The sequence below is a fragment of the Populus euphratica genome, unplaced genomic scaffold (genome assembly GCF_000495115.2).
Source record: "Populus euphratica unplaced genomic scaffold, PopEup_1.0 scaffold127.1, whole genome shotgun sequence".
NCBI lineage: Eukaryota > Viridiplantae > Streptophyta > Magnoliopsida > Malpighiales > Salicaceae > Populus > Populus euphratica.
In genome coordinates this window covers 4,389-15,338 of record NW_011500017.1, presented here as the reverse complement: position 1 = coordinate 15,338, position 10,950 = coordinate 4,389, and the positions used below count along the sequence as shown (strand labels likewise).

At 39.6% G+C, this 10,950-nt stretch overlaps 1 protein-coding gene across 1 annotated transcript; it reads left to right on the top strand.

The window, feature by feature from the left end:
• Window positions 1-360: 360 nt before the first annotated feature.
• Window positions 361-10,720, top strand: LOC105141723 (uncharacterized). The gene is made up of 9 exons (XM_011049051.1): window positions 361-809; window positions 6,555-6,770; window positions 7,228-7,296; window positions 7,776-7,907; window positions 7,994-8,047; window positions 8,128-8,172; window positions 9,618-9,757; window positions 10,217-10,342; window positions 10,420-10,720. Exons 1-9 carry the CDS (start codon window positions 489-491, stop codon window positions 10,466-10,468), a joined length of 1,152 nt encoding a protein of 383 aa, XP_011047353.1. The 5' UTR covers window positions 361-488; the 3' UTR covers window positions 10,469-10,720.
• Window positions 10,721-10,950: the final 230 nt, after the last annotated feature.

Genomic DNA, 10,950 nt, shown 5'->3' with positions numbered 1-10,950 from the left:
TGGTGTTTTAAGAGTAAAAAACCAAGTGTTTCGTGAGTTTTTTTAAAAAAGTTAAGGGTCAAGTATATTGGTTCGGTGAAAAAAGAAATTGTTTTGTGTTATGTATTTTTTGATCCCGAGACACATAAGTTACAGGATATGTCATGTTCCAGAATAATAATATTTAAATATATTGTATTTTTAAAATGCAATAATATAAAAATATGTTATTTTTCTAATGTTTTTCAAATATTATTATATTCCAGTCTTTTAACTTAGTGTGCTATTGTTTTCTTAAAAAATATCAATTTAAAAATAATAAAAATACATAATTGTGGAGGAGCGTGTCATACAGTGACATGGAAGACTGCATGAATATTGAATGGTTTTGTTTTCATTTGTGGAGTCATCGCGCCAGCCCGGACCTAAAACACTTTCTCAACCACCAAACTCTAACAGTCTGATCCTTCTTACCTCCACTGTCCTAAAATAACACAAACTCTCTTCAAATGGCGCTTGCCACCTTCTCTACACGCGCCTTTTCTCTTCAGTCACCGAACTACCACCATCAATATCACAGCAACAACTTTGCCACAATCTCTCTCTGTGTTCCCATCCCAACTTATAAACCGTCTGCTGCTCCTCTTTCCTGGACCACCACAACTACTTCTCGTTTTAAAAGATTTCGAACAACCATCGCTCTCTCCTCTGGTGGAGGAGACGATGGCGTAGGTGGTGGTGGGATTTCTGGTGGTGGAGGTGGTGGGAATGATGATGGTGGTGATGCTGGATCCCGCAACAAGAATGAGGCCATGCTTGCAATGGCAGAGGTACGTACACATTTACAATACAAATAAGATTGGATGGAAAAATCTTGCCAAGGTGGAGATTTGTAGCAAATTGTCAACATTTTTTCTCAACCACCATCAACCACCCTCTCCTTTAACAACCACCATCAACCACTTCCAACCACCATTCAACCACCATCAACCACCCTCAACCACCCTCAACCAAGTTGCCAAGGCTCTCCTATAAATAGAGATAAAGAGAGAGCAATGTAATAAGTGTAGTGAAAGTGTGGTGAGTGCAACTGTGAGAGTGAAAAAATACAGATTTGAGAGAAACACCGAGTGTAAGAGTGAAACACCCGGTTAAGTGGGATTGTACTGGGTTGAGTTGAGTGTTTGTATCATTCCTCCAATAATATACAATCTGCTGCCTCCGTGGACGTACCCGATTTTGGGGAACCACGTAAATCTGTTGTTTGTGTTTTATTTGTGTTTGCTTTTGGTCCAGTATGCGCAACAATTGGTATCAGAGCATTAGGGAAGCTTGAACACTGAAAAAAACACCTTTTTCAGCTCTCTGTTCAAAGTTGCAGAATTTTCAAAGTTCTCAGATCTTGATTTTGACCACCTGTGGAGATTCCTCTCGTCGATACGAGTCCGGCGATATAAAGATCATCAAAATCGGAGTTGAAACAAGCCCTGTAGAGCTCGCCGAAGTTTCGCCGGAAATCTGCCGGAAAAACCAGACAGTGCCGGAAATCTCACCTGAGAAGACAGCCACGTCATCCGCCACGTGGCGCTGAGTCAACATCCACGTCATCAACAGAGGGTCCACATTGCCATGTCATCAGACACATCATCTAACAGTGACAGAATATTCTCTTGACAGAATAAGAATATTCCGTTGACAGTAAGAGAATATTCCGTGACAGAATATTCTTCATCAGAGACAGAATATTCCTTCCCTGAGTTAACTCGGTCAGATTGATTTTTTGGCCAACTCAGTGATGTTTTGACCGGTTTTAGGCCGAGTCAAGTTGGTTCCTAGCATTTTCAACCATTCCGGACGCAACCGTGGTGTCCGTTTTGTGAAACAGCACACCGAAGTTACTGTTTTGGCTCTTTTGAGCATAAAAGTGCATGTTTTAACAATTTCGGGAGCCTATTTGTAATCCAAAGACGTCCTAATGGCTGATATTCCAGAAGAAAAATTAGTGGGAAATGCTAGTATACCTCCACAATATATCCCGGTATCGAGTACCAAATTTGAGGTGGAGAAGTTTGATGGGAAGGGTAATTTTGGCATGTGGAAATGTGAAGTCATGGATATGCTTGTCCAAATGAATTTGGATTTCACTCTAGAAGATAAACCGGAGGATTTGGATGATAAAAGCTGGGAAAGGATAAATCGGTTAGCTTGCAGTTCCATCCGACTTTGTCTTGTAAAGGATCAGAAGTACGCCTTTTCAGAACAAAACTCTGCAAAGGAATTATGGCAAGCACTGGAGGACAAGTTTATGAAGAAGAGTATAGAGAATCGTCTCTACTTGAAGAAAAGAATCTTCCGCTTTCAGCACAAGAAAGGTACTTCTATGAATGAGCATCTGAATGATTTCAATAAAATGATAGCTGATTTGAAGAATTTAGATGTGGAAATTGATGATGAAGATAAAGCTCTGCTGTTATTGAATTCACTGCCTGACACATATGAACATCTCGTCACCACTTTACTGTATGGTAAAGAAAAGATTAAATTCATTGATGTGTCCAATGCTTTGGTGAACAATGAGTACCGGAAGAAGGATCAGATTGTTCACAAAGAGTCAACGTCAGAAGCATTGACAGTTAGAGGCAGAACAAACCCTAGAAGATTTCGAGGGCGAGGGAGATCTCGCTCAAAATCCAGAGGAGAATCATCAAACAGACGATATCTTGCAAAAGATGAGTGTGCCTTTTGTCATAAAAAGGGACACTGGAAGAAAGATTGTCCGATCAAGGGCAATAAGGAAAAAGATGAACCAACTGTGAACGTTGCACGAGATGAGGATGAACGAGACTCTGCATTCATGGTCTCATCACCAGAAAACCATTCTGGTGAATGGATTCTTGATTCTGCATGTTCCTATCACATGTGCCCTAACAAGCACTTATTCTCGAGACTCGAGGAGTTCGATGGAGGAGTTGTGTTGATGGGTAATGATGATGTTTGTGAGATCAAAGGGATTGGGACTATCCATCTGAAGATGCATAATGGGGTAGTCAAGACACTGACAGAGGTACGGTATGTACCTGACCTGAAGAAAAATCTCTTCTCACTTGGAGTCCTAGAATCCAATGGTTATAAGATTATCATGCATGGTGGAGTCCTGAGAGCAATCCGTGGTGCATTAGTTGTCTTAAGAGGCACGAGGAAAGGAAACTTATATTTCCTGGATGGATCTACTGTTACCGGTACAGCAGCTGTTTCCAAAAGCATAGAAGATGATGAAGCAGATAATTCCAGACTTTGGCACATGCGTTTAGGGCATGCTGGTGAAAAGGCTTTGCAAGGATTGGTCAAGCAAGGTCTATTAAAAGGCGCCAAGACTGGGAAGCATGGGTTCTGTGAGCATTGTGTTCTTGGAAAACAGACAAGAGTCAAGTTTGGCACTGCGGTACACAATACAAAAGGGATTCTTGATTATGTTCACACAGACGTATGGGGACCTTCAAAGAATGAATCTCTTGGAGGTAATCGTTGGTTTGTTACTTTTATTGATGATTTCTCAAGACGAGTATGGGTGTACATGATGAAACACAAGGATGAGGTCCTTGATATCTTTCTGAAATGGAAGAAAATGGTGGAGACTCAAACGGGAAGGAGAGTTAAGACTCTTCGGTCAGATAATGGTGGTGAGTACACTTCAGATCCTTTCTTTAAAGTTTGCCAGGATGAAGGGATCAAACGACATTTTACTGTGCGTAAAACACCACAACAAAATGGAGTAGCAGAACGCATGAATCGCACATTGGTAGAGAAAGTCCGATGTATGCTATCACATTCAGGACTAAGCAAAGTGTTCTGGGGCGAGGCATTAAGCTATGCTCGTCATATTGTTAACCGGTTACCTTCAGCAGCATTAAATGGAAGAACCCCTTTAGAGGTATGGTCAGGCTCTCCTGCAAATGATTATGACTCTATGCGTATATTTGGTTGCTCAGCATATTATCATGTTACTGAGTCCAAGCTAGATCCTAGAGCCAAGAAAGCTATATTTTTGGGCTTTAGTGGAGGAGTAAAAGGTTACAGACTCTGGTGTTCTGAATCAAAGAAAGTGATTTTGAGTAGAGATGTCACTTTTGATGAGTCTGGCATGTTACAACAAGAGAAATCACAGGAGAAGGAAAAACAGTCTGGTGATGCACAACAGGTGGAGTTGGAGACTTCAGTCATTCCTATAAAGACTGTTCAGAAAATCTCTACTGAAGGAGATTCAGATGAAAGTTCAGATGAAGAGGATGCAACAACTTCAGCAACCACACAACAAGAATCCATTGCAACGAGTAAACCGAAAAGAGTTATCAAGAAACCTGCTCGGTATTGTAACATGGTGGCTTATGCACTTCCGGTGATTGATGACGGAATCCCCTGCACCTACAAAGAAGCAGTACAGAGTGTAGAAAGTGCAAAATGGAAAGAGGCAATGGATGAAGAGATGAAATCTCTCCACAAGAATCAGACTTGGGATTTGGTACAACTCCCTAAGGAAAAGAAGACAATTGGTTGCAAGTGGGTATATGCTAAGAAGGAAGGTAATCCAGGAAAAGACAACATCCGTTTCAAAGCAAGATTGGTAGCAAAAGGCTATGCTCAGAAGGAGGGGATAGATTATAATGAGGTATTCTCCCCAGTTGTTAAGCATTCATCAATTCGTATTCTGCTAGCCTTGGTTGCACAGTTTGATTTGGAGTTAGCCCAACTTGATGTGAAAACTGCCTTCCTACATGGAGATTTGGAAGAGGAAATTTACATGTCTCAGCCAGATGGTTTCAAAGTCACTGGGAAAGAGAATTGGGCTTGTAAACTGAATAAGTCACTGTATGGATTGAAACAATCTCCTCGCCAGTGGTATAAGCGATTTGACAAGTTCATGATAGAACATGGATACACACGGAGTCAGTTTGATCATTGTGTATATTTTCGCAAACTTCTTGATGGTTCTTTCATCTATTTGCTCTTATATGTGGATGATATGTTGATTGCATCAAAGAGCAAAGTGGAGATTGACAGACTGAAAGCTCAACTGAGAACTGAGTTTGAAATGAAGGATCTTGGAGAAGCTAAGAAGATTCTTGGCATGGAGATTCAGAGAGACAGAAGAAAAGGCACAATCTGTTTGACACAGACCCAATACTTGAAGAAAATTCTAAAGAGATTTGGGGTAGATGGTAAGACCAAGCCTGTAAGTACACCTCTAGCTCCTCATTTTAAGCTAAGTGCTTCAATGTCTCCACGCACAGAGGAAGAGCGCAAGTATATGGTTCAAATTCCGTATGCAAATGCAGTTGGTGCATTAATGTATGCAATGGTTTGTACGAGACCAGATATTTCACATGCAGTCAGTATGGTGAGTAGGTATATGCATGATCCGGGAAAGGGTCATTGGCAGGCAGTTAAGTGGATTCTACGGTACATTTATGGCACAACTGATATTGGTTTGAAGTTTGAGAGGGATGATAAACTCAAACAAAATTTAGTTGGTTATGTGGATTCGGACTATGCTGGTGACTTAGACAAGCGTCGTTCCACAACAGGCTATGTGTTTACACTTGCTAAAGGGCCTGTAAGTTGGAGGTCAACTTTACAATCAACAGTAGCTTTGTCAACAACTGAGGCAGAGTACATGGCAGTAACAGAAGCTTTCAAGGAAGCTATATGGTTACATGGGTTGATTGAAGATTTGGGAATTGTTCAAGAGCACGTGAATGTCCATTGTGATAGTCAAAGTGCTATTTGTCTTGCAAAGAATCAGGTTCATCATTCCCGCACCAAGCACATCGATGTTCGATTTCATTTTGTTCGAGAAATTGTGGATGAAGGAGATATTCTGCTACAGAAGATTGGTACCGCAGATAATCCAGCTGACATGCTCACAAAATGTGTCTCAGGGATCAAGTTCCAACATTGTTTGGACTTGGTCAACATCTCTCGGTGTTGAGCACCTTCAGGGTGCAGCGCCATATGGCGCATTAGAGGCAGCATTGATTGATCACAAAGATTGGATGGAAAAATCTTGCCAAGGTGGAGATTTGTAGCAAATTGTCAACATTTTTTCTCAACCACCATCAACCACCCTCTCCTTTAACAACCACCATCAACCACTTCCAACCACCATTCAACCACCATCAACCACCCTCAACCACCCTCAACCAAGTTGCCAAGGCTCTCCTATAAATAGAGATAAAGAGAGAGCAATGTAATAAGTGTAGTGAAAGTGTGGTGAGTGCAACTGTGAGAGTGAAAAAATACAGATTTGAGAGAAACACCGAGTGTAAGAGTGAAACACCCGGTTAAGTGGGATTGTACTGGGTTGAGTTGAGTGTTTGTATCATTCCTCCAATAATATACAATCTGCTGCCTCCGTGGACGTACCCGATTTTGGGAAACCACGTAAATCTGTTGTTTGTGTTTTATTTGTGTTTGCTTTTGGTCCAGTATGCGCAACAAATATATAGATCGATGTATTTGTGATATGATTTGGTTTGTTGTTTTGAGTTTGATGATTTGCAGTTGGTGATCATTATTAGGTGGGGAGGTCGTTGGAGAGCTTGCCAAAGGACTTGGCTGCGGCAATTGAGGCAGGGAGGGTGCCAGGGTCGATTGTTAGAAGGTACTTTGAACTGGAGAAATCAGCAGTGTTTAGGTGGTTGCTTCAATTTGGAGGGTTTAAAGAAAGGTTGCTTGCTGATGATTTGTTCTTGACTAAAGTAGCCATCGAGTGTGGTGTTGGGATCTTTACCAAGGTTTGTACATCTAAATATGTCAGAGTTCATTATCAACTACTAGAACTGTGTTTATTCATTTTCTTTAATACTGTACTATTGGCAAGAAAGAATGGAAGTTGCTTGTGAGGGGCTGGTTGAAATTTCAATGGCTGGTGAGATCAATTAGATTGGTTGTTGCATGTGTAACTAGCAAGTCAACTAGAGTGGGGCTGACCTTTTTTTCTTCTTAGGAATATCTGATCATCTGATGATTTGTCACGATTCTCAGAACATTTAATTTACGTGACATTCTTACCGCAAAATATTAAGATTATCAAACAGTTGTGCTCATTGGCTCTATAAACATGCCTCCTGGATTTGTGGGGATTTTTTTTTTTTAATTTTTAACCAAGGCTGTTCACGTTCCAAATTGGCATTGGAGCTCTATCTGTAAAGCATCGTTAGATAATCTTTCGCAATTTTTCTTGCTCTTCAGACCGCTGCAGAGCTGGAACGGCGCAGAGAAAAGTTCACCAAGGAGCTGGATTTTGTTTTTGCCGATGTGGTATGGCTGTCTGTAATTTTCTCATGTACCATAAAACTTTTATCAGTGGAAGTTCAAAATGAGTGCTGGCTACCCTTTTGAGCTTGTACCGAGGGACTAACACTATCCCATTTAAAATTAAGTGGAAAACTGTCCACGAATCTTGAACTCTAGGGTCTCATATGAAAAGAAGTGCCAGTGATCCTAATTTTCGTGGAGCTGCTTCCAAACGATTTAATTTTTTGGTCAACTTAATACTGAGTGCATAGAGGACATATTTAATGTTATGTCGGAATTGAGCTAATCATGGTTGAAATCCTTTAGCCTGGCTCGGCCTTTTTGCATGTAGACAGAGCCAGCCATGCTTGGATAGGCTTTATTTCTTCAAGTGGACTAAGAAAAGTTGCACTTCTTTATTCTACAGTGAAGACATGCACAATCTATTCCTGTTCTTCTGTTACAATTTATTATATCTTTACTCAATATGGTTCCTGTTTTAGGTAATGGCCATAATAGCAGATTTTATGCTCGTTTGGCTTCCTGCTCCTACTGTTTCTCTTCGACCACCTCTTGCACTCAGTGCTGGTCCAGTTTCTAAGTTCTTCTACAGTTGTCCTGATAATGCATTCCAGGTTAATAATTATTTTAGTCTGCAAGTTGTTGTTGGTACTGTTAAAGCTTGTTCACCAATTGTGAACTTGCAAAATCCTGCTTGCAGGTGGCTTTGGCTGGAACATCTTATTCATTTTTACAGAGAATAGGCGCTATACTGGTATGTACCAGATCATCTAGACAAACCAAGTCTTTTTTATGGAAATTTCAAATTTTCTATCATGTTAATTTGTTTTGCAGCGTAATGGAGCCAAGCTATTTGCAGTCGGTACCAGTGCATCTCTAGTAAGTTATCACCTTACAGAGTCTGAATTTGATATGGTTCCTAGACATTGTAGTTGTGGTGAATGGAAGTTGGATATTTTTTTAGTGCTATTGGAGAGCGTTGTGTCTTATCGTCGACCAGGAGGCAGGAAGAAATCTTCCTTTATTTGTCAAACTTTCTTTGCTTAAAATTCCAGCGGAAGAAATAGCCACTCCTTTTCTTTTCCCTGCTATTTTTAAGTGATCATTTCTTTTTATTTGTGCCATGCTGAAGATATGTTCGTGCTGTGTTCATTTTCCCATTTCATGTCTTTATAGTTTGACTCTTTGAGTACCGAAGATGATGGAGATCCTGCATTGCCAGCATCATTACACATTCAAATTCATAATTAGATAGGCAAAATGTTCAAAGTTTGAGATTGGTGACAGGAACATCGTAATGAACTTTGAGACGAGTGTCCCTGCAAACAGTTTCAGATTTGATTTGATGCAATTTCATTGGGTTAATTATTGCAATTCCTCTAAGATTAAAGATTGTACTCATGAGAACTACCCAGATGATAGAACCAGTGTTGGTATATTCTGATGTCAAGGTAGCAGTAGCACTCGATAAGCTCATGAGCATATGTATCTACAAAATGCGTCTTGAACGGAAATCATCGATTGAGACAACAGATCAGTTAATTAAAAAGAGATCAACTCAAGCAAAGAATATTATGGTCTATGTGTGTGATACATGTTGGTTTAGCACTTTTTTGAATGCATAGAGCTTTGCTAGTGCAGTTCATAATTATTTGCTTGATTGAATTGAGAAACTCTCAAGCAATATGAATTCCTTGGGATTTTCTTGCTAATGGGGGTTTTACTTCTAAGCACACGTGCATTTATCTATGAATATATTCATGTATTGCATGCGTTGACGACATTTTTACTTTCCTCTGCATGGGGGAAACCTATTGCTTTGTCCTTCCGAAAGAAGGATCTTGCTTTGTGGTGGGAGAATCTTATTCTAATTTCTCTACTGACACACCTGTAGGACAAACTAGTTGGCCTTGGCTATGCTCTTCTCATTTGTTGTGAAGACACCCTATATTTTCTTCTCTTCATAATCTTGATCTGAATATATGTTTGTACAAGTGTGTTGTTCTTCCAGAATCTCCATTTTTCTTGACTGATGGCAACTGAACTGCATTCTAGTTTTTTTGAGAAATTAATTGAACTCAAATGATCTGGTTAAGTGCAAGAATTTCCATAAATTCCCCCACCCCCCAAAAAAAATTCAGTCGAATTCTGTAGAACGTATCAAACAATGCTCAAAATAGGTTTTTATGAATTAGTTTCCTTGATAAATTTGTTTTGATAATTATCAGTAGATTTATGTATGATTTGCATATCAAGTTATTGTTGTGAGATTGGAGCATCAATTTTGTTCTGGTTGCATTGGACTGATAGCAGCCTCTTTACAGGTTGGTGTAGGTATAACAAATGCGTTGATTAATGCACGAAAGGCTTTTGATAAATCTTTTGCTGGAGAAGCAGAGGACATGCCTATATTGTCAACCAGTGTTGCCTATGGTGTGTATATGGCAGTTTCCAGCAACCTAAGGTAATCCTTGGCCTTTATGTTCTAATTCTCTTACAATGCCTTAACCTGCTAATAATGATACGAATCAACATCTTTAAACTTCAAGAATCTTAATTTGGACAAAAGAAAAGATATGCAGCTATGAAATGTAAGTTTGCTGTTGCTTGTATAGTATAACTTTAAGCCCACACACAATGAAAAGAAAAGGTTGTGCGCGCATGCTCTAAGGTAACTGGGCTTCATCAACTTAATTTAGATGAGGGTGCTCCAAATACAATTTTGAATCTTATGACTAGAATAGGAGAGCAAGACTTAATCCAGTATCTTTCCTATAACCACGAATGTTTTAGATATCAATCTCTGTCAACTTGTCAGTAACTGGGCACCAAATGTCTGTGTGTAAAGCAGTCTCTTTTCTGAATGGAGTTGCCAGCCCGCCATCATGAAACGTTAACAACAATCGCATTCTTTGTTTAACAGGTATCAGATCCTTGCTGGAGTTATTGAACAGCGACTTTTGGAGCCTATGCTACACCAGCAAAAGGTTATATTGAGTGCAATCTGCTTTGTCGTTCGAACTGGCAACACATTCCTGGGGTCATTGATGTAAGATATTATAAACTCTCTCCTGTCCATTTCGTGGTTTCCTCATATGGTAAAGGATTGTGAGTATTCTATTGCAGGTGGGTGGACTATGCACGTTGGGTTGGAATCCAAAAGATACGAGAGTAGAGTTCAGGGGTGGTAAATTTGGTTGTGACCCTTTAATGGATGACTACGATGACTTGATGGATATTAGACAATGAGGGTGAATCCATTTGATTACCTTTTGTTTTGAATATTTATGTAAAAGAGTTTGACAAATGGGGGTAATGGCTGAAAGTCTCCTTGCAATGTTAAGGAGAAGTCTATCCATTATATACAATAATGATGGTTATGTGATCCTATATAATAGGAAAGATTAGAATATAAATAATCAAGTAATATTCTATAGCTATAAATGTTAGAAAATAATATAAATCATATCCTAGAATATCATCTAACAGTTTAAGTTATTGGGTTGAAATGGTTCTTTGATATGGTATTAGAGTCTTAATGACCAAGCGGTTACGAGTTCGAATATCACCATCACCATTTATTTAATAAAAATTAAACACAAGGTAATATAGGTTTGTGCAAGTTTCGAGCCTAAAAGAGCTTTCACTTGAGGAGAT